The 24804-nt window shown below is 42.0% G+C and overlaps 1 protein-coding gene across 1 annotated transcript in view; it reads right to left on the reverse strand.

Annotated features, from left to right (window-relative positions):
- Positions 1-6478: 6478 nt before the first annotated feature.
- The window catches only part of PRKAR2A (protein kinase cAMP-dependent type II regulatory subunit alpha), a 73658-nt gene continuing 55332 nt past the window's right edge, over positions 6479-24804 (reverse strand). The window contains exons 7-11 of the mRNA XM_027523459.1: positions 21448-21549; positions 20331-20405; positions 13806-13871; positions 10815-10956; positions 6479-10351 (exon numbers count right to left, since the gene is read on the reverse strand). Coding sequence (XP_027379260.1) covers positions 10218-10351; positions 10815-10956; positions 13806-13871; positions 20331-20405; positions 21448-21549 — 519 coding nt within the window. The 3' untranslated portion in view covers positions 6479-10217. The remainder of the gene's footprint in view (positions 10352-10814; positions 10957-13805; positions 13872-20330; positions 20406-21447; positions 21550-24804) is intronic.

Raw genomic sequence — 24804 nt, forward strand, 5'->3', positions numbered from 1 at the left:
AGCACTGTCAGGAATATCCACGGCAGGTAATCAAGATTTTGTTCCATGAGCAAATGAGCTGAGTCAGACCTAACTGTTGTTTGTTGTTCAGTCACTTAGCTGTGTCCAACTTTTCGACCCTATGGACTGCACCAGGCTTCCCTGTCCTCCACTATCCCCTGGAGTTTGCTCAAACTCATGTCCATTGAGTCGGTGATGCCATCCAACCATCTCATCCTCTGTTGTCCCCTTCTCCTGCCCTCAATCTTTCCCAGCATCACAGTCTTTTCCAGCGACTCAGCTTTTCACATCAGATGGCCAAAGTATTAGAGCTTCAGCTTCAGCATTAGTGCTTCCAATGAATATTCAGGACTGATTTCCTTTAAGATTGATTGGTTTGATCTCCTTGCTGTTCAAGGGGCTCTCAAGAGTCGTTTACAACACCACAGTTCAAAAGCATCAATGCTTTGGTGCTCGGCCTTCTTTATGGTCCAACTCTCCTGTACATGACTACTGAAAAAACCATAGCTTTGACAAGAAGGACCTTTTTGGCAAAGTGATGTCTTTGCTTTTTCATATGCTGTCTAGGTTTGTCATAGCTTTTCTTTCAAGGAGCAAGTGTCTTTTATTCTCATGGCTTCTGTCACCATCCACAGTGATTTTGGAGCCCAAGAATAAATACAGTCTGTCACTGTTTTCGTTTTTCCCCATCTATTTGTCATGAAGTGATGGGACCAAATGCCATGATCTAAGGTTTTTTTTTTTAATATTTATTTTATTTTGGTTGGGCCAGGTCTTAGTTGCAGCACTTGGGATCTTGGATCTTAGTTGTGGCAGGTAGAATTTTGTTGCAGCATGTGGGATCTAGTTCCCTGACCAGGGATCAAATCCAGTCCCCCTGCACTGGGAGCACACTGTCTAAGCCACTGAACCACCACCAGTTAAGTCCCGATTTTAGTTTTTTTGAATGTTGAGTTTGCAGTCAGCTTTTTGACTCTCCTCTTTCACCTTTATCAAGAGGCTCTTTAGTTCCTCTTCACTTTCTGCCATTAGGGTGGTATCATCTGCATATCTGAGGTTATTGATGTTTCTTCTGGCAATCTTGATTCCAGCTTGCGCTTCATCTAGCCTGGTATTTTGCATGATGTATTCTGCACAGAAGTTAAATAAGCAGGGTGACAATATACAGCCTTGACGTACTCCTCTCCCAAGTTGAAACCAGTCCATTGTTCCATGTCTGGTTCTAACTGCTGCTTATTGACCTACAGGTTTCTCAGGAGGTATGTAAGGTGATCCGGTATTCCTACCTCTTTAAGAATTTTCCATAGTTTGTTGTGATCCACAGTCAAAGGCTTTAGCATAGTCAATGAGGCAGAAGTAGATATTTTTCTGGAATTCCCTTGCATTTCCTATGATCCAGTGGATGTTGGCAACTTGATCTCTGGTTCTTCTGTCTTTTCCAGACCCAGCTTGTACATCTGGAAGTTCTCAGTTCACATACTGTTGAAACCTAGCTTGAAGAATTTTGAGTATCACCTTGCTAGTGTGTGAAATGAGTGCAATTGTGCAGCAGTTTGAACATTCTTTGGCATTGCATTTCTTTGTGATTAGAATGAAAACTGACATTTTCCAGTTCTGTGGCCACTGCTGTGTTTTCCAAATTTTATTGGCATATTGAGTGCAGCACTTTATATCATCATCTTTTAAGATTTGAAATAGCTCAGCTGAAATTCCATCGCATTCACTAGCTTTGTTCATAGTGAAACTTCCTAAGGCCCACTTGACTTCGCATTCCAGGATGTCTGGCTCTCGATGAGTGATCATACCATCATGGTCATCCGGGTCATTAAGACCTTTTCTGTGTGTTCTTGCCAACTCTAATATCTTCTGCTTCCATTAGGTCCATACCGTTTCTGGCCTTTATTTTACCCATCTTTGCCCTTCATATCTCTAATTTTCTAATATATATATTTTCTAATTTTCTTGAAGAGATCTCTAGTCTTTTCCATTCTATTGTTTTCTTCTATTTCTTTGCACTGTTCACTTAACAAGGCTTTCTTATCTCTCCTTGTTATTCTTTGCAACTCTACATTAGAATGGGTATATCTTTCCTTTTCTCCTTTGCCTTTCACTTCTTTTCTCAGCTATTTGTAAGTCCTCCTCAGACAACCATTTTGCCTTTTTGCATTTCTTTTTCTTTGGGATGGTTTTGATCACTGACTCCTGTACAATGTTACGAACCTGTATCCATAGTTCTTCAGGTACTCTATCAGATCTAATCCCTTGAATTTATTTGTCACTTCCACTGTATAATCATAAGGGATTTGATGTAGGTCATATCTGAATGACCTAGTGGTTTTCCCTACTATCTTCAATTTAAGTCTGAATTTTGCAACAGGGAGTTCACGATCTGAGTCACAGTCAGCTCCCAGTCTTCTTTTTGCTGACTGTATAGAGCTACTTCCACTGGACATGGAACAACAGACTGGTTCCAAATCAGGAAAGGAGTCCATCAAGGCAGCCTATTGTCACCCTGCTTATTTAACTTATATGCAAAGTACATCATGTGAAATGCCAGGCTGGATGAAGCACAAGCTGGAATCAAGATTGCCAGGAGAAATATCAATAACCTCAGATATGCAGATAACACCACCCTTATGGCAGAAAGCAAAGAACTAAAGAGCCTCGTGATGAAAGTGAAAGAGGAGAGTGAAAAAGCTGGCTTAAAGCTCAACATTCAGAAAACTAAGATCATGGCATCCAGTCCCATCACTTCATGACAGACGCGGAAACAATGGAAACAGTGACTTTATTTTTTTGGGCTCCAAAATCACTGCAGATGGTGACTGCAGCCATGAAATTAAAAGACACTTTCTCCTTGGAAGAAAAGCTATGACCAACCTAGACAGCATATTAAAAAGACATTACTTTGCCAACAAAGGTCTGTCTAGACAAAGCTATGGTTCTTCCAGTAGTGATTTATGGGTGTGAGAGTTGGACTATAAAGAAAGCTGAGCACTGAAGAATTGATGCTTTTGAACTATGGTGTTGGAGAAGACTCTTGAGAGTCCCTTGGACTGCAAGGAGATCCAACCAGTCCATCCTAAAGGAGATCAGTCCTGAATATTCAGTGGAAGGACTGATGCTGAAGCTGAAACTCCAGTACTTTGGCCACTTGATTCAAAGAACTCACTCACTTCCAGTGACCCTGATGCTGGGAAAGTTTGAAGGAGCGAGGAGAAGGGGACGACAGAGGATGCGATGGTTGGATGGCATCACTGACTCGATGGCCATGAGTTTGAGCAAGCTCTGGGAGTTGGTGATGGACAGGGAAGCCTGACGTGCTGCAGTCCATGAGGTCGCAAAGACTCGGACACAAATGAGTGACTGAATGTACTGAGAGCTTCTTCATCTTCAGCTGCAATGAATATAATGGATCTGATTTCAGTATTGACTATCTGGTGATGTCCATGTGTTGTTGGAAGAGGGTATTTGCTTTGACCAGTGCGTTCTCTTGGCAAAACTCTTTTTACCTTTACCCTGTTTCATTTTGTACTCCAAGGCCAAACTTGCCTGTTACTCTAGGTATCTCTTGACTTCCTACCAGTCCCCTACGAGGAAAAGGACATCTTTTTTGGTGTTAGTTGTAGAAGGTCTTGTAGGTTTTCATAGAACTGTTCAGCTTCTTCGGCATTAGTAGTTGGGGCATGGACTTGGATTACTGTTACAATGAATGATTTGCCTTGGAAATGAACCGAAATCATTCTATCATTTTTGAGATTGCAACTAAGTACTGCATTTCAGACTCTTGTTGACTATGAGGACAACTCCATTTCTTCTAGGGGATTCTTGCCCACAGTAGTAGATATAATGGTCATTTGAATGAAATTTGCCCATTCCCATCCATTTTAGTTCACTGATTCCTAAAATGTCAATGTTCACTCCTGCCATCTTCTGTATGACCACTTCCAATTTTACCTTCAATCATGGACCTAACATTTTAGGTTCCTCTGTAGTATTGTTTGTTACAGCTTTACTTTCAAACACATCCACAACTGGGTTTTGTTTCTGCTTTGGCTCAACCTCTTCATCCCTTTTGGATCTGTTTCTCTGCTCTTCTCCAGTAGCATATTGGACACCTACCAACCTGGGGGATTCATCTTTAAGCGTCATTTCTTTTTGCCTTTTCACACTGTTCATGGGATTCCCTGGTGGCTAAGATGGTAAAGAATCTGCCTGCAATGCAGGAGACCCAGGTTTGATCCTTGGGTCAGGAGGATCCCCTCTGTGGAAAAGCGAATGGTTGCCCACTCCAGTATTCTTGCCTGGAGAATTCCATGGACAAAGGAAACTGGTGGGCTACAGTCCATAGGGTCGCAAAGAGTTGGACACAACTGAGCAACTAATACTTTTAGACCTAATTACTGACATTCTAATTCAGAACTTAGATAACACTCATCTGAATTCACAAATGATTATTTAGTATGTTCCTGGCTGATGCTCTGCATTTCTCCAAACAATCAGATAACGGCATGTATTGCTGGCCATCATCTGTGATGGGACATTTGTCTTTAGAGAGAATGTGTAAAGAAACCAAAATTCGTATTTAACATGAATGATGTGAAACATTATAAGTAATATTGTTTCAATTCTGGTGTTAAAAAGTTGATGCACTAAAATCACTAAAGATATATTCAGTTAATTTGATGGCACAACTTTCTATCTTCCTGTTAGAACATATAATAGAAAGCAAAGTCCTCATATAATGTTCACTTTTCAAGGCAAAGGCTGTGGACCATACGATCCTGTCATCTTCCTGGCACTTCTTAAGTGTTCATAGTAATACCACCACCAAACCACAAAGGCCAAACCATATTTAATGTTTAAAGCCTCGAAACAAGGCCAGTTTGGCTTTGCGTAGCTCAGCAACCAGTTTCTCAGACGCCTATCACATGGGTGTTTTGTATATTCACCTGTTACTTTGCCCTTTTGTAATGTCAGGTGAAGGCAAGATCGACGTGGAACATAATTTTGTTATAGAATGAGCTTCCTTTGGTCACTGGGAAAGAAACTGTAAATACAGTGGGCTATCACAGAGGCACTGCTAGTTCTGTTTGTAACAATGCTGTCGTTTAGTCGTTGTGTCTGACTCTTTGTGACCCTGTTGACTGTAACCTGCCAGGCTCCTCTTGTCTATGGGATTCCCCAGCAAGAATAGTGGATTAGGTGCCATTTCCTTCTCTGGGCATCTTCCCGACTCAGGGATAGAAATTGTGTCTCCTGCATTGGCAGGCAGATTCTGTATCTCTGAGCCACTAGGGAAGCCAATAACTATGCTACAGAGAAGGAAGTAATTAATATCGTCAGATAGGAGAGGTTCTCTACTGGGCTTCATTAGTGAGCATATCATTCCCCAGCAAGAGATATACTGGATGCTCTTGTATACCATCCCCAAACGATTCAAATAGCATGCTGTGGTGGTTTATTTTATGTGTCAACTTATGGGCCATGGGGCGCCCAGGTATTTGGTCCAACACTGTTCTGAGAGTTTCTGTGAAGGTGGTTTTGGATGACATTAACACTGAAATCAGGCTTCCCAGGTGGCGCTAGTGGTAAAGAACCTGCCTGCCAAGGCAGAAGACAGAAGAGCCTCAGATTCAATCCCTGGGTTGGGAAGATCCCCTGGAGGAGGGCATGGCAACCCACTCCAGTATTCTTGCCTGGAATATCTCATGGACAGAGGAGCCTGGTGGTCTATAGTCCATAGGGTTGCAAAGAATCAATACGACTGAAGCAACTTAACATGCATGCCTTCGCTCAGTCGTGTCCGACTCTTTTCGACCCCATGGACTGTAGCCTACCAGGCAATAGTACTGGAGTGGATTGCCATTTCCTTCTCCATAATATGCATGCACACAACATTAAATCAATGAACTGAGTACAGCAGATTGCCCTCCCTAATGTGGGCAGGCCTCATCCAATCAGTTAAAGGTCTGAACGTAACAAAAAGCCTGGCTCTCCCAAGAAAGAGAGAATTATCCTGCCTGACTGCCTTCAAGTGGGATGTCATCTGTTCCTGAGTCTTTAACCTGCTAGTCTTTGGATGAGAACAATGCTATTGACTCTCAGTTCTCAGGTCTTCAGACTCAGCCTGGAATTGAACTATCAGCATTTCTAGGTCTACAACTTGCCAACTCGCCCTGCGTATCTAGGGACTTGCCTGTTTCCGTAGCTGTGTGAGCCAATTCTCTATAATCTCTTTCTACCTGCCTCCCTTTTTGGCTGCAGGATCTTAGTTCCCTGACCAGGGATTGAACCCGTGCCCCCCTGCAGTGGAAGCGCAGAGTCCTAACCACTGAACCACAAGGGAAGTCCCCTCCTTTCTAATTTTCAAGAGCTCACACCCCAATCTCAATAATGTATCTGCCAGATGAATGCTGTGATGGCCTAGAGTCCTGAAAGGAGAGGACAAAAACAGAACACAAGGCTGCACCAAAGATTCAGACGTGATTTGTCAGCCTTTATTAACCAAGAGCAAAGCCGAGCCCTAGAGTTTCCTTTTAAAAAACCCAACCTTCTTTATGGCAAACAATGATTTTAAGTATATGTTCAATACTACAGAGCAAGAATTGATTACTTTCTAATCACTTATTCTTCAGAGATTAAAATACAAGTGTAAAACAGGTAAAACAAGATCCTCCCCCATGATTTAAAAATAATTCCAATTGAAAGACATTTCAAACACTACGTGTAGAACTCAGGACCAAAAAGACCTTACAACATTTTTACCTTTGAGGTAGCACAATAATGCTGAATTAGATTTCTTTTACTACAATGAGCTCAGGAAAACAATGAGGAATCTACCTTTCACTCAAGGTGGCCTAAATGGTTTTCTGCAAATCCCCCATGAGTTTGGTGACAGTTTTCTCCTTTTTTTTTTTTCCTTGAAGTATAAAGATAGCCCTGCAGTATGTAAAAGGAAACCCATGGGAAGGCTGCTTCCCATAAAATAGACATTAGAATCATTGAGCAACGTCAGCAGTCAAGACAGGAGCAACAAGAGGTAATTGTAGTGAAAAGCCAAAACAACTTGTATCTTGGCGAGATTGGTTTACAAGTGCATGTCAAGAACAAAAATTCCAACATTGGCCAACTGAAAATAAAATATAAAAGATGACATTCATGGGTCTTTTTCCTTTTGCTCTGTGCAAAAATGCTCTTTTAATTTCCATAAATGAGAGGATTGTTTGTACACTATGACAGGACATGGAGATGCTGTGTGTCCAGGGGCTGCTGGGCGCCAGTGGCACCTCACTGACCATTGTGACTAGAGAATCTGGGCAGTAAGAGGATGAACAGTACCTCTCCTGGCTGGAGAATCATCTCTTGACACTTTGCTGCTGAATTCACTCATTAAACCATTCAAAGAAAAGCTCTACCTGGATTACTGAGAATCTATGCAATCATACATAACACATTAATATATAAGGATGAAGGATTAAGAGGACAGGGAAGATGAAACCTTCCTTCAGAGAATACAACCAAAAGAAGAGGGTGAGGGGTGTGATAAAGTGGGGCCAGTGGGAAAAATAATACTGCAGATTAGACCTCAAGGCTCTCAGGAACAACCTCCACCATGCAAAATCAATAGCAAAGCCAGAACGGAGGGCATGAAGCTCTAACCCATCCTAGAAGAGAACGATATAAAACAATGATCACAAAGATCTCTTCCCAATAGATGCTCCTCCCCGTGAGGCTCAGCTCTCAGCACAGGGCTTGCACAACATGGTGTGGACAGCAGAGTCCAGAGTCAAACTTGATCTGCTGCCTTCGACTCCCCGTGCTGTAAGGAAAAACTGGAACACTGTCAGGCTCCTGGTGCCTTGGTAACAGCTGTGTCCTTTTCACTCACAATGGTCCCTTGACTCCCTTCCTCAAGCCAGACCCTCAAGGGGCCCTAAAGGCAGTGAGGGTCTGGACTGATGATCCATATGTCCATCTGCAGTTAGAGCAGGAAGACTTAAACCTGATGAACTCTACTTTGTAAAACAGAAACCGTCAGTATGCTGGGGGTGTCACAGAGCTCCTATGAAGGGGAAGACTGAACTGGGATGTGAAAGAGGGCAGGACGAGAAGTCCTATCCCTAGCAGCCTGCAGGAGTGACTGGCTCAGAATTCACAGCTGGCCCTAACTAATGCTGGCACGGGGATAGGGTGGGGGGTGTAAGGGGGCACGTGTTCACAGAGTCCTTACACAGTCTGGGGGCAAGATCTCTGCGTCACTCCTGAAGCCCAATGTACCTGTTACCTGCGTGAGAGACAGGCATGGCTCTTGTCTGCTAAAGTGCAATGTCTGCTTTCTTAATTTATGTGATAATAAAGCAATGCCATACAAAAGAAGAACCTTGGAAAATCATGGGGAAAAACCACACAGGCTTTCCCGGTGCTAGCTGCCGGTTTTGGAGTATTAGTTACAACCTTTCCCAATTCTGAGAGCTGCAACACAGACTGCCGACTGAGAGTCTTTCTGCTTCCACTTCATGGAGAACAAGGAAAAGGGAGAACCGAGCAAGGCAATGATGAGCCGCCGCTCTAAAGATCTCTCAACTATACTGTCTGCGGCAAAAGCAGACAGCCTGGTTTAAGAGGGCAATGGTGACTGCATGGGCTCCATCGCTGTCTACAACAGGGATGACTTGAGCCCCAGCATGTTAATCTCCCAGGGATTCACTGGGATATACAAGTTTAAAAAATTCATATCAGAAAGGGCCTCTTGATTTAATATAAACATGGCTATGACATCCAAATTTATCTTTAGGTAAATGTCACACTGCTCCTAGGATCTCTTGTAACATCTGATTCTAGGTCATTCTGAAGAAAAAAATTTCATTCTGAAATATATCTAGTTAATTATGATAATTCATCAGAACTCTACCTGATATAATCAAAAGGTTAAAAAAAGCTAAGTTACTTTCCTGTGGGATTAACAACTGGAACCCCAAATATCCCAACATCTTAATTAGAAAGGTCTTTGCCGTAATTCTACGAAATTGTACACGATATCAACTTTTTTAAAACTAACAAAAAGAGTTGATCTTTAGGATAAATGCTTGAGTCAGCTGACAAACTGATATAAAGGAGTATGTGCAAGGGGAATTCTCTAAATAGAGGGAAAAAAATTTTTTTTTTCCATAAAGATAGCTGCTTTTTCTTTAAAGAGTTTAAAAACTGATGGTTCAACAGCAAAGCTACATAACCACTCTGGAGTAGAAGGGAAGGGCTCTGCCAGCACAGTGCCATCAGCTGGTAGAAACGACTGGAAACGAGACAGGCAGGAGTGGCCCAGGAACATATTTAGGTCAGACACAGCAATGGCAGTCCCAGACCCTGGCTCCTTATAGATAGACAGCAATCCACTCATGCATACTGCACAGAGATTAAACAAAACGAAAAGAAATGTACTAAAACAAAAGAAAACACACCCCTCAACCCAGAAAACCTTCCCTGGCTCTCTGCTACCTGAAGAATGTGCCAAACGCCAGTTTTCTGCTCTAACGTGGATTCTGATGACTGATCAGTGAGCTCTGGGGTGCTGACCTGCTGGGCCCTGGGCAGGACCTCTCCCTAAGCATCACTGAGAACTGGGGGACAGCTGTTGTGTGCCACTGTCAGCAGACAGTGCAGTGCCACAGGCCCACAGACCTCCATCACATCTGCCACCACTTTAAACGGTACAATCAAAAAGGCTACAATTGTGAACAAATGTGGACTTTCTCCAAAGACAGATGAGGAGACGGAAGGCTACAACATGTCCCTCCTTAAGAGAGGTTGGAGGAAGGTGTCTACAGTTACACCACAGGTTTGTGCCAACCTGTGGTAACTTTCAAAAGCCATAGTAGCAGCAAGAGAGGAAAGGAAGATGTTTACACTTTGGACTTTGTATCAGGCACTTAAATTGTTGGAGAGACATGCCATTTGGAACCAAAGATGTGAAGACTGGGTTGGAGTGATCGTGACGAGTGGTCTAACAATGGACTTTCAGAAGCAAAGTGGAGGTGTGGGTTGAACCTCTCCCATCCTTTAGTGCTGACTTTCAGGTTTTCTAAGTGCCCACGGCCATGGCAATGGCAGCGGCGGTGGCAACGGCATGAACGGTTCTGTTATGTCTTCTGTTTGTGTTCTGTGGCTGACCGGAAGTTTCTGGTGTCACACTGAGAAGGCTCTGGGGTGTGGCACACCTACTGCCCAGGATCGATCAGATCCATGCTGGAGCCAAACATCTTCACCAGCTGTTCCTCATAGTGTGAGATGTTCCTCTTCATGATGTCCATGCAGGGCCCCAGCAGCCTCTCGAATGCTTGCACATCCATAACTGTATTGTTAGAAAGAGGTGAGGGAGAGAATGAGTTCTCCACACTAGCAAGGCAAAGTCGCTTCCCTCATGTAAACCTTTCTTAAATATGTCCATTCCTGTCCGAGGAATCAGACCACTGGATACTGGACATTTGAAAAAGATGGGGTATTATGTGGACACAGCCCTGCTACTGAGACTTTGTGGAGCGTAGCAGCACCCATCCTCTCTGTCCCCGAACAGCCCTGGATACCAGTCCGCATCTCTGCTCTTTCCACATAGGCTGGGGGCTTCTATGCCTGTCTTATTCACAGGCTATTGTCAGTGTTCACGAATGTTTGCTAAAAGAACACATTCACCCATTTCTGGTTGGTCACACAAACTGTGCAAGCCTAGATGTGAGAAAGTCAAGGCGTGTTGATGGGGAAAAAATAGTGCATGTTAGGAAAAAATAAATAAATAACGCACAAAGCATCTTTCTTACCTAAGCATTTCACATTTCCCACTGCATAAGCCGAAGCAGCTCTGGGTTTGTTGGTGACCAGTGCAAGCTCTCCAAAGTACTGCCCCTTGTGGCAGCGCGCAATCTCGACCTCCTGGTTCTCACCATCCTTGTTGACTTTAGTCTAGAACAGGTAGAGAACACACCTGATTCCAGAATCACAAGTAGGCACGTCCAGTTGCACATCCTTGTGGTCCCTTCTCAGTACACTTAGCATAATTACCTAGAGATTCGTGTTGCAGAGACTGACTACACTGTGTAAACTGCATGGGCTACTCCCAGGGGCCTGGTTTAACCAAAGGAGCTGGCTTTTACCAAGAGGTGAGGTGTGTGTGTATATAGATAAATATTATTGTAGTATATATTATATACTAATTTACATATTAATGTAATACAGTATATAAACCAACATATATTATGTTAATATACTTTAACATATAGTAAATGTATGGAATATTTAATATGTTATATGTACATTTAAATATATATATGAATGCAATCCATTTGGTAGATGCTGACTTCTGAGACACAAGGAAAAAGAAAAGGTCTTTTGCTAATTCTTCCTAAATAATGCCAATGCTTCTCTTGGTTAGAGTCACAATTCAGAGCTACTTCTTTTTGACTTAAGGCCCAGCAGGACTCAGACAATACATTACAGAGACCAATTTCATGTTTATGTGCTGTCTGCATCTTAAACCAGTGGTCCCACTACATTTGTTTAGAAGAGTTAAGTAACTAAAAACTTTTTATAGTAGTTTGAATTTTAAAACAATAGTTTAAGAAATCAAACAGGTTATATTTTGTGCTTTTTGAATTACTGAGAATAATGTACTATATTTTACTTACTATCTAGTTTTTTTTTTTTTTTAACAAATCTATCTGCTAAGCTAAGCAATAACTTGTTTAAATGAAAAAAATACTTATTAGTAAGAATTAGTTTCAACCTGTAAGAGCCACTTTATGGCAGGGGCAGATAAATAATTTTTTGAAGGTTAATTTAGCAAAATAAATAAAAGCACCACGCTCACTTACATGGTTTGATTTTCCCTCCTTCCACACTTCTGCCCTGACCTGTTTGCTCTGAAGCTGATCTACCCCTTCCGAGCCAATGCTCTCCAGTGTCTGTCGTATTCTCTGGGACTGCAGACATGCTCATGTCCGCCTAGTCCTTTCTCTAGAGGAGCACTTATCCCACTGTATTGTGAACACCAGCCCCCTGTAGGTTTTGATATAATGCAGATTCTGATTCGGTAGGTCTGGGCAGAGAACAAGACCGAATCTCTGACAAGCTCCCCTTCTTTCCCAATCCAGTGCCACAATGCTGTTGGACCTACAAACACAATACTATGCTGTGATCAATAGGTGTCAATAAATACGAGAAATGTACGAACATATATCAGTAGTCCAAAAACTATAAGTAAAAAATTTTAATTAGGAATCAAGCCATCTTATGGCAGTAATCTTATTTTTCTTTCTCCATTGTTGCTGTTTAGTTGCTCAGTCGTGTCCAACTCTCTGCGACCCCATGGACTGCAGCCTGCCAAGCTCCTCTGTCTACAGGATTTTTCAGGCAAGAATATTGGACTGGGTTGCCATTTCCTTCTCCAGGGGATCTTCCTGATCCAGGGATCCAACCCGCATCTCTTGCAGTGGCCAGCAGATTCTTTACCACTGAGTTACTGGGGAAGTGCTCTTTCTCCACACTTAACTTTTACAAAAAATATTCTGTAAAAGGTTTCACACTAAGTTGATTTAGTACCATATAGTAAGTCAGTATTTTGATCCAGCAATCCCACTGCTGGGCATACACACTGAGGAAACCAGAAGGGAAAGAGACACGTGTACCCCAATGTTCATCGCAGCACTGTTTGTAATAGCCAGGACATGGAAGCAACCTAGATGTCCATCAGCAGATGAATGGATAAGAAAGCTGTGGTACATATACACAATGGAGTATTGCTCAGCCATTAAAAAGAATACATTTGAGTCAATTCTAATGAGGTGGATGAAACTGGAACCTATTATACAGAGTGAAGTAAGCCAGAAAGAAAAACACCAATACAGTATACTAACGCATATATATGGAATTTAGAAGGATGGTAACAATAACCCTGTGTACAAGACAGCAAAAGAGACACTGATATATAGATCAGTCTTATGGACTCTGTGGGAGAGGGAGAGGGTGGGGAAATTTGGGAGAATGGCATTGAAACATGTATAATATCATGTATGAAACGAGTCGCCAGTCCAGGTTCGATGCACGATACTGGATGCTTGGGGCTGGTGCACTGGGACGACCCAGAGGGAGGGTATGGGGAGGGAGGAGGGTTCAGGATGGGGAACACAGGTATACCTGTGGCGGATTCATTTCGATATTTGGCAAAACTAATACAATATTGTAAAGTTTAAAAATAAAATAAAATTTAAAAACAAAACAAAACAAAAAAAAGAAAGTGCTGAAAGGAAAAAAAAAACTGAAACAATATCTAATGATGATGAATTTATTGTAAGAGTCACTCTTTCCACCTATAGGTCATTGTGTTTTCTGGGTCTCCCTATCCATTAAATGGCCACAATAATAACTGCCCTAGAGACTCCCTTCCTAGCATGCTAAAAAGGAAGCTTTTTCATAACCAACACTCACAATGTATTCTTTGTTATATATTCAATAATCTTCCAATTTTCTATTAGGGTACTTACCCTTTTTCTTATTGATTTATAGGTCACTACTTCTCATATCCTTAATTACACAACAGAGGTAAAAGCAACAAAAAAGATATATATATACTAAATATTTATCAATGAAAGGGCTTAAACCCTGGTCTCTGTCAGTCACATATCTCACGTAACAATTATGATTCTGGCACATGAAATACACTTCACACTATTAAAGTAAACACAGTTACATTCTGTGCATATACCTGGCATCTGGATCTCCCCTGGAACAACCCACATCATCACACATAAACTCACCTTGCTTTTGATCAAGATGCTCACTTCACCAGACTCTATAATGTAAAAGCTATCAGCCTTTTCACCCTGAAAAGGGAGAGGAGGTGAGGTCAGAGCCATACATATGTACTGAGGGACACAGAAATAGACAATCTTCACATCGCCTGAGTTCCAATTTTATTATTTTCCAAACCTACAAACCAATTGATGGCTAACAATTCAGAACAAAAACAAGAGGATCCTGATCACCAGGGATGTCAGTCCAACTACGACTGACAAACATCTCTCCTTCCTAACATAGAATATTCCCATCTGTCTCCGTGAATATACTCAGGCTGGCAACTGCACAGATCATATTCTTACAGTGCATGTTGGTCAGCTAACGAGACCTATGATAAGGGGTAAGTAGCCAAGTCGGCTGCAGGCAGTATCAAGGTGACTCCTGGCTAACCCTGGGTCATGAAGCCCAGCGATGATCTCCACCATCAAATACAGCCCTCCAGAGGACAGCGTGGAGCTGGAGAAAGCACCGCCTTGGTGAGGCAGGTGTCTTCATGGGGGTTGATGTCACTCTTACAAGCCTCAGGCTTTGCTTTGCTTGTTTTGATGTTAAACCACTTAGCTGAACCAGTTATTCAGGTAATTCAACAAGTAATTATTATGTGCCAGGCATGAGAGATAAATCAGTGGATAAACAATATCCCTACCCTTGTGGAAATTACAGTCTGGTAGAGTAAACAAACTGTAAATGACCAACATAATGAATCAGTAAATTATGCTGCTGTACTGGAAGGCAATAAGGGCCATAGGAAAAAAGTAGAGCAGGGAATGTGGGATCTGGAGTGGTGAGGGAAGAGATGTTATATAGCATACAGGAGCACCTCAGTGAGAAGCTGAGATGCGAGCAAAGCCTGGAAGGAGGTGAGAGGTAGGCAAGCAGATATGGAAGAGGAGGCTCTCAGGCACACATCAGTCTCTGACTTCTCACTTAACTTCTGAAGCAAAGACCATCTACATTGAATAATCCAATACTAATCATGCGCTCTCATTCCATGTGACAGGTTGTATGTCTTCATAAGACTTCATGTCCTTCATGCATCACACAGGGACCACACACAGCTGAGGCTGACATTCCTGAGTTAGTCTAGTCCTAGGTTACCACATAATAACCACTGCTCCATAGCCTTATAAGGGGCTGTCTGTGGATTTCTGTGTTGCTATGTTGGGTAGGTACCCTGCGTCCTTTGGTAGATAGATTAAACCATCCTTTGGTTTGATAGATCAAACCAGTCCATCCTAAAGGAAATCAGTCCTGAATATTCATTGGGAGGACTGATGCTGAAGCTGAGGCTCCAATATTTTGGCCACCTGATGGGAAGAACTGACTCCTTGGAAAAGACCCTGATGCTGGAAAAGACTGAAGGCAGGAGGAGAAGGGGACGACTAAGGACAAGATTGTTGGATGTAATCACCGATTTGATGGATGTGAGTTTTCGCAAGCTCCAGAAGCTGGTGATAGACAGGGAAGCCTCGCATGCTGCAGGCTACAGGGTTGCAAAGAGTCAGACACGAGACTGAGTAACTGAATTGACCCTACATGCAGCAGAACCAAATCACCAATAAGTTCTATTCGTGTAATACAAATAGCTTTAGGATATAAGTTGATGAAAGATGGGAAGCCATGAAGGAGACTAAAGAGGAGCCAGACTCAGGGCCACCAAGAGGGAAAATCATTTCTAGGTCCAAGAAGGGAGTTTCATAAAGGAAGATGTGATTACCAGTGTTCAGCGCTGCCAGGAGGTCAAGAGTAATAGTCAAATGTATGGAAACACTCTGGTGACCAAGACGAGAGTAGTGAGCGGTAGAGAACTGGAGAAGTGAGAAGTGGTAAAGGGCGGTGTCTGAGCCCTTTGTTTAGAAAGATATATAACAATTATAATTTAAAGTGCTCATTTCAATGCTGCAGCTTGATGAATTTTTACACTTCCCAGAATTTTTACACTTACAAAGTTCCCAGATGGTTGTCACACCTGTGTAACCACCCCTAGAACAAATGAAAACTGCCTGAGTGACCCCATTTTTACATTCTTGTGCCCAAATTCCTACTCTTTTGTTTGTGTGTATGTGTTAGTCGCTCAGGCGTGTCTGATTCTTTGTGACACCATGGATGGTAGCCTGCCAGGCTCCTCTGTCCATGGGATTTTCCAGGCAAGAATACTGGAGTGCGTTGTTGTTTTCTTCTCCAGAGGATCTTCCCAACCCAGGGATTGAACCCAGGTCTCCCGCATTGCACACTCTTTACTGTCTGAGCCACCAGGGAAGATACTCTTCTGTCTGAGGTATACCAGTAATGAGTAAACCCGAAAAACCCTGGGCACCACAAGCACCGTCATCCCAGTAAAGGCAACTCCAGGTCAGTACATGCGCATGAATGGACTTTCCCCTGTGAACTCACTGTGCAGCTCTGGGCCTGCCCCTCAGGACCTGTGAGTAATAAACCTTGATTTTTCAAAGTTCCCAGATGGTTGTTGCTCAAGGTGCATCCTGCAATCATAATAAGAACCAGAAGGGCTGGTCCAGCTATGGCGTTGGCTCTGCCAGGGTAAATGTTTTGTGAAGGCTCACCACAAGTATTAACAGTACGGGCAAAGATGAGTACCCCAGGCATTCCTAGCCAACAGCATCACTTTCAATAGGCTGAGACTGTCCCAAAAGGCTCACTATTAAGATGTCAACTACTCCCCGAACTTATCTATAGATTCAACTTATGTAATCCCAATAAAAAAGCTCAGCAGGTTTTTTTGGTAGAAGTTGATAAGCTGGTTGTAAAATGTATACAGAAATGCACAGACAAAATAATTAAGAAAAAGAATAAAAAATTTGGAGGGCTTTAAACTATCTCATTGAAAGATTTACTATATAAAGCTATTGTAATCAAGACAACACAGCATTAACTGAGAGACAGGCATAGGTCAGTGGAACAAAAGAGACCAGACATAGACCCAAACATACATGGGTGACTGATCCTCATTCCAAGTGTCCAGGCAGTGGAATAGGAAAATGGTGCTGAAGTAACTGGACAGCCATACGAAAAGCTCTAATCTTCTCTATCTTGTAATTAATTCAAAATGGATCACAGATCTAAATGTAAGATCTAAACTAGGAGACTAGAATTGTATGGTTCAGTTTAGGAGCCACTAGTCACATGTCACTACTGGGCACCTGAACTGTGGCTTGTATAAATTCATAGGTGCTGTAAGTGTAAAATATATGTTGAATTTTAAAGACTGAATATCCTCCAAATGTAAAATATCTCATTATTAAATTGTTATATCACTTAGATGTTGGAATGTAATATTTCAGATATAGTCGGTTAAAATACCCTATTAAAATTAAAGTTCACCTGTTTTCTTTTAATTTGGCTGCTAAAATATTTTAAATTGTTTGTGGCTCACATAATATTTCTACTGAACAGTACTTGCCTAGAAGTTAAATAAGAGAAAATCTTATTGATTATGCAAACTTTTTTTTTTTAAGTAGGACATAAACAGAGTGAATTACAAGATGGAAAAAAATGACAAACTGGACTTGTCAAAATTTAAAACTTTTGCTTTTTAAGGTATTACTAATAAAATGTATTACTAATAAAATGAAGAGACAAGCCTCACAGCCACATTCTGGGATTAATATTTACAAATCATTTGCCTGGTAAAGGATTTGTTCTCAGAGTACATAAAGAATTCTTACAACTCAGGGGATTCCTTGGTGGCTCAGTGGTAAAAAATTCACTTGCCAATGCAGGGGACACAGGTTCAATCCCTGGTCAGGGAATCCCACAAGTTGCGACTAAGCCCATGGGCCACAACTACCGAGCCAGTGATCCAGAGCCAGTGCTCCGCAATGAGAGGAACCACTGCGATGAGAAGCCAGGGCACCACAACCAGAAAGTGGCCTCCGCAACAGCAGAAGGGCTGTGTGCAGCAATGAAGACCCAGCACAGCCATGAATCAATCAATGAATCTTTTTTTAAGAATTCTTACAACTCAATATATTAAGAAGCCGAATGACCGAATTTAAAATAGGGCAAAAGGGGTACTTCACTAAAGAAAACATATGGATGAAAAGCAATCACAGGAAAAGATGCTCACCATCATTAGACATTAGGTAGATGTAAAATAAAACCAGAATGAGATATTCACTCTAGGATGGCTAACACTAAAGACCTGGTACTAAGTGCTGATGTGGATGCACAGCAGCTGGAACTCGTGAACACTGCTGGGGGAATGCACAGTGGTGCAGACATCTTAAAAAACATTTTGGCAACCTGTGAAACAAATATTTACCATGTGACTCAGCAATTCCATAAAAGCATATATCCATGTAAAGACTTGCATGTGAATGCTTATTGCAGCTTTATTCATAACTGCCAAAATTTGCAAAGACCCCAAATGGCTCTCAACTGCTGAGTGGAAAGACAAGTTATGGTACATCTGTATAATGGAATACTATTCTCCAACAAAAAGGAATAATCCTCTGAAACATACAACATAGACAAACCTCAAAAACATTATGCTAAGAGAAATAAGTCAGACATGAAAAAACTACACATTACATGGTTTCATTTGTGTGAAATTCTAGAAAAGGAATTTCTAAAGTGATAGAAAGCAGATCAGTGGTTTTCAGGAATAAGGGGGTGGGTGAGAGGATTTACTTAAAATACAAACAAGCAGCTTTCTGAGGTGATTAGAAAAGCTCTACACTATGATTACAGGGGTGGTTATAAAACTCTCAAATTGTATACTTAAACTTGGTAATTTTATTGTATGTCAAATACAGGGTAACAAAGCTGACCAAACAAACAAGCAGACAAACAAAACAACATCAAGTATGGTTTTTGCAGTTGGTCTGGGGTGGGGCCCAGGAACCATAATTCCTAACAATTTCTAACATTCTGATATAATGCTAATACTGCTGGTCCTTAGAGAAGTCTTGGTCAAGAGACACTGCCAAAAGGGGTCTATAAGGTGGGTATCATCTTAATTTGTGTCCATTCTGCACCACCACCTAGCACTCCTAACTTCAAGAACACACATATCCCAGAAGACACTGTGGGTTTTTATACCTCTTGATATACCTCCTGAAGGCCTGGGGCTTTCAGGACAAAGTAGAAGTTCTATGGGGGTAAATTAAAGCGCTGCAGGTTCAGAAACAAATGTGGCCAGTCAACACATTCCATCTTGGCAATTCAGCTGCACGTTCTTCCCATACCAGGACACCTGGCCTGGAACAAAGCTCACACCCACGGCCTTTGCTTACACTGTTCTCTTGCCCTGGAAGATCTTTCCCTGACCTCAAATGCTGAAAATGCACTTGTTCTTTCAGCTTAGTTCAAAGGTTGGTTCCTCTTTGAAACCATATGGAATACTTCCTTTTCTACATTCTCATTGTCATTCTTTCCTCTCTCATTATAGCACTTAAATCTGGTCCTACTTGTCTATCTTAACAAATACTTACTAAATCAAACCAACTTCTAATTAAAGGAATTATTAACAGTGGGGCTATCTGGAAAACAAAGGCATTTGGAGATGCCACTTAGACACCATTTATTCGTTAGTCCTTTTTCTCTGGGAGCATCTCTCTCTCCTTCTGCCATCAGTCTGATTAATTTCTGTGGCACTGGTTGGGTCAACTCCACCTCCAGGCCCCAGGGGTGGTCTGGGGATTTAGGTTTGTTCACTCTGAGTCTTCCTTCTAGCCCCAAGTAGGTTCAAGGAGGGCACATTCCTCAACCCAGACTAACCAGATATCTCCCCAGTGCTCCTTTTGTTCTTTTAATTAAAAAAATTTTTTTGGCTTCAGTGTGTGGCTTGTGAGATCTTAGCCTCCCAGCCTGACCAGGGATTTAACTCATGACTCTTGCAGTCGAAGCATGGAGTCCTAACCACCGGACTGCCAGGCAAGTCCCCTTCCCAGTGATCTTGCCAGAACCACTCACAGAGAAGTTTATAATATAGAAACGGAAATATAAAATTATAGATTTGAAAAATCTATAATGCCTTTTACATATAATTTAAAAAGCAAACACAGTAGATAAGAAAAATTATTACACAGCACTCATCATAATGTTCAAGTCCACTGTGTGGCGATCCTTACAGTACCTGAAGTAACAAAGGAAACACAACGGAAACATTAAAGGCACCGTACACACCTGGTCAGTCACTGAAGCCTGCTGTGTATTGGGTTAGCTAAGAGACACTCTGGGCCAAACAGAGAGAGAAAATACACAACCCTCTGACCTCCAGGTTTTAACAGTGATGAAGGAGGCTTACTCAGGGTTAAAAGAAAGCAATATCCAAAAGAACAAAACCAGAAGCCTAGGAAAGGTGAACAGAGGCCAGAGGTGAACACTGATGAGCTTCAGAAGATTCTGCAGGAAGTGTGCCTGAGGACCTTGCAGCGTGAGTTCCCCAGGATGAGTGGCAAATGACACACTAGTTCTACAGGAGGTAACTTCCAAGAAAGGGGCTGCCCGAGGTCCCCACTCACCTGAGTGATTATGCGCTCTCCATCCTTATAGACCTTTTCTCCTATTACATCCACGATCTTCATTCGTTCTGACACCTGAAACAATGAACACACAAATTCTAAGGAAAAGACCTTCAATAAAAGTCACAAATACTGACAGTATCCAAACAACATTGAAATGGGCTAGAACAGTATGAATTACCATTTCACGCCAGTCAGAATGGCTGTGATCCAAAAGTCTACAAGCAATAAATGCTGAAGAAGGTGTGGAGAAAAGGGAATCCTCTTACACTGTTGGTGGGAATGCAAACTAGTACAGCCACTATGGAGAACAGTGTGGAGATTCCTTAAAAAACTGGAAATAGAACTGCCTTATGACCCAGCAATCCCACTGCTGGGCATACACACTGAGGAAACCAGAATTGAAAGAGACACGTGTACCCAATGTTCATCGCAGCACTGTTTACAATAGCCAGGACATGGAAGCAACCTAGATGTCCATCAGCAGATGAATGGATAAGAAAGCTGTGGTACATATACACAATGGAGTATTGCTCAGCCATTAAAAAGAATACATTTGAGTCAATTCTAATGAGGTGGATGAAACTGGAGCCTATTATACAGAGTGAAGTAAGCCAGAGAGAAAAACACCAATACAGTATACTAACGCATATATATGGAATTTAGAAAGATGGTAACAATAACCCTGTATACGAGACAGCAAAAGAGACACTGATGTATAGAACAGTCTTTTGGACTCTGTGGGAGAGGGAGAGGGTGGGATGATTTGGGAGAATGGCACTGAAACATGTATAATATCGTATATGAAACGAGTCGCCAGTCCAGGTTCGATGCACGATACTGGATGCTTGGGGCTGGTGCACTGGGACGACCCAGAGGGATGGTATGGGGAGGGAGGAGGGTTCAGGATGGGGAACACGTGTATACCTGTGGTGGATTCATGTTGATATATGGCAAAACCAATACAATATTGTAAAGTTAAAAAATAAAATAAAGCTGAAACTCCAGTACTTTGGCCACCTCAAAAAAAAAAAAAAAACAAAAACCTAACAAGAGAATTGTTTTAACAGCTTTTCTTAAGTTCCCATATACAGACTCATGTTAAAATAGGCTTTACCTCTAGTGATTTAAGAAGCGGCACAGATTCAATAAATGATTCAAACATCTTCCTCTTTTTTGCATTGTTTTTCACTATGATTCTTCTAAATGTCACACGGTCCTGTAAGAAAGAATATGAAAATTCTGGTGAGTGCCCGTGTAAGACAGCATCTGTCATTTAATTAAAACTATGCCACAGCAAAGATTAGAAGTCTTTGGAAGGTACTGGATCAACTGAGTGTTTAATGATACTTCAATGTGAGTCATCACTGGAAGAAAAAGATCTGCAGCCTGGACAAGACAAATGTCTCATGTTGTCACTTGCTGTCAAGTACTCAATGAGTGCCACCTATAGGTCATAAATAAAATAAAAAATTGAAAAAGCTCACAGTCACTGTTCAAGGTGAAAAGATACACCTTCAAAAAAAGGAGATAAGACAGTAAGATGGTTCTTGCCCTCAAGGACTTTATAATCTCAATGGGGAAGTAATACAAAATTTATAGGAATTAAAAAAACCACAGTTCAAGACTGCATATGAAATTTGCTAAATGAACTATACAGACAAAGTGAGTACCTTAAGAATTCTGAGGAGAGAGTGCATTCACAATAGCCTGGAGTGATCAAGGAAAATTTTGTTGCAAAAATATAAATTTGTCCGGTATCCGAAGGGAGGTTTTATAAATTAATGGAGAGAGAAAGTAGGAAACTCAAGATGGAAGGCAGGCATGTGAAACATATCTTGACCCCAGCAAGTCAGGGATTCAAACTCGAGACAGCTAACCAGAGTTATGGTCAGGTACTTCTCCAATACATGTATGTGTGTATGGGGAGGGACATGAGCCAGGAGAATGTTAATTGCTTAGGCTCCTACAAGGTTAGGCAGTTTTTATACCTGAGTTAATCGCACCTTTCTTCTACCTTGGGCTCTCAGGAATAGAAATTTTTTTTTTTTGAAAGTATACTAATGACATCCTAAAGGCTGAAAGAATGAAAAACAGTAAGGGGGTAAGGGCAAATTTAGGTGTAGGTTTGCTATTTTAGTATTCTTGATGATGGGGTGGGAGCTGGGTGGAGGAAACACATAGAAGACAACTGCGAAGAGATGTCTAAATCGATTTCACTGGCTCATACACCATCAGAGTTCCCTGGTCCACTCCCATGCCAAGTTCCATCTACAGAAGTCACCTCCTGTGCCCTGTGCTCCTAGTGTAAAACGTGGCAGACTCCTACCCTCCCTTCCTAAACTGACGTACAAATGATGTCTGCCCTCTGGCATTAAGCCAGATTCTGCCTCTCTTTTCTTTTTGATCCATCTGCTTGCAAAAAGCCATGCAATCCCTGATTGCTCTAATGGGCTGCACCACTCGCCACTACTTTTTTGAAGTCCAAGGCTGGAGATGTATTAATATCATTTAAAATGTTACTGTTGTACTTTGGAGTATCACTCCATTATCTTTAGACTTCAGTTTCCATGTGTTTTCTGGGCCAATCGAGGCCAAGGGTGCTGTGGAAAGAGAACACTCAAGATTGAGACAATGGGAGTTATGAAGTTCCCTTCCTTATGTTTGAGTAGACATTGTCAAAAAACTAGTATTTCTAAATCCATTTATAATGTTACAAAGTGAAAGTGTTAGTCGCTCAGTGGTGTCTGCCTCTTTGAGACCCCCATGGACCACAGCCTGTCAGGCTCCCCTGTTTATGGGATTTTCCAGGCAAGAATACTGGAGTGGGTAGCCATTCCTTTCTCCAGGGGATCTTCCCAACTCAGGGGTCAAACCTGGGTCTCCTGCACTGCAGGCAGATTCTTAGCCATCTGAGCCACCGATAACATAACAAAGATTACCACAATTGTAGCAATGAACTGTATTTCCAGCTAAAGAGAAAACAACTGCTATCTCTTAGAGTGACTTATCTGTGTTCCAATCTTTCTGTGTATGCTTTTACACTTCCCAGAGCTTCCATGCTGAACAAGTCCAGCTCCTGTGACTGTGGAGGGTATAAAAAAGCACCACCCCAGCTTTCAGGGAGCTTCCAATGGAGCTGTGAAGAGGAAACTCCTACTGTGAAATGGTAGCCCCCTCAGCAAACAGCCTTGAAGTTCAAAAGAGAAAAATAATGCCACCCTTTCCTTTGACTGCAGAAGTTCCCTGAGAAAGATTCTACTGACTTTCATGCAAGCAAGACAAAGAGGGAAGAGACTAAGTGTAGCAGTTGCCCCTAGTAAAAGAAAGTGAAGTCGCTCAGTTGTGTCCGACTATTTGCAACCCCATGGACTATAGCCTACCAGGTTCCTCTGCCCATGGGATTTTCCAGGCAAGAGTACTGGAGTAGGGTGCCATTTCCTTCTCCAGGGGATCTTCCTGACCCAGGGATTGAACCCAGGTCTTCCGCCTTGTAGGCAGATGCTTTGCCGTCTGAGCAGTACGGAATCCAATCTGAGAAACTCAGTGGCAACACCAGGTCCTCCCTGCTTTAGCCTCAGAAGGCATTTCCAAGACCTTGGGAGGCACAAGTGAGAAGTCACACTGTGGAGGACACTCTGGGGGCACTCTCCTGAAGGAAGTACTGCAGCGTTGGAAGGGCTTGGACTGTAAAGCAGGAGAAAAAGACATCTAAAAAGATCACTTAAGGCAGCAGGGAGATGAATCTCACTTAAGATAGCAGGAACAGGAAGAAAGTCTGCACAGGATAAGGCGAGGAACTAGAAAGGCAGAGCTGGGATCTCAGGAGAGGGAGCTTCAGGAAGAGAGGGGTGGGGAGAAGCCCCACAACCAAGGGGCGCGGGTGTCCCCACTCGGTAGCACCCAACATATGCCAGGCACTAAGGGTATGGCTTGTCTCGTGTCCTTCTGTTTAATTCTCATATCCCAACCAGAAGGCAAGCAGTTTCACAGTTCAGTTTTAATAAATTTCTATTGAGACTTTCAGATTACTTAGGAATGGGTTAATTTCCAAGTGTTTGGAGATTTTCCTGTTATCTTTCTGTTACTGATTTCTGGTTTCATCCCACTGTGGTTACAGAACAGTTCTTTTGAATTTGCTAACTTTTTATATCCCAGGATATATGTAGTTTATCTCAGTAAACATTCACGCGCTTGAAAAGAATGTGTATTCTCTGCTGTTATGTGACGTGTCCTCTAAGTTTCAATTAGACCCTTTTGGTTGATGGTGGTGCTAAATCCTATAACCTTCCTGATTTTCTTTCTAGTTATTTATTGATTGTTGAGAAAGGGGTGTTGAAGTCTGCAAATACAGTTGTGGATTTATCTAGTTTTTCTTTCGGTCTATCAGTATTAGCTTTACATATTCTGAAGCTCTGTTGTTTGGTATATACAGCTTTAGGGCTTCTATGTCTTCTTGGTAGATTAACTCTTT

This window comes from Bos indicus x Bos taurus, chromosome 22, assembly GCF_003369695.1.
Source record: "Bos indicus x Bos taurus breed Angus x Brahman F1 hybrid chromosome 22, Bos_hybrid_MaternalHap_v2.0, whole genome shotgun sequence".
Lineage (NCBI taxonomy): Eukaryota > Metazoa > Chordata > Mammalia > Artiodactyla > Bovidae > Bos > Bos indicus x Bos taurus.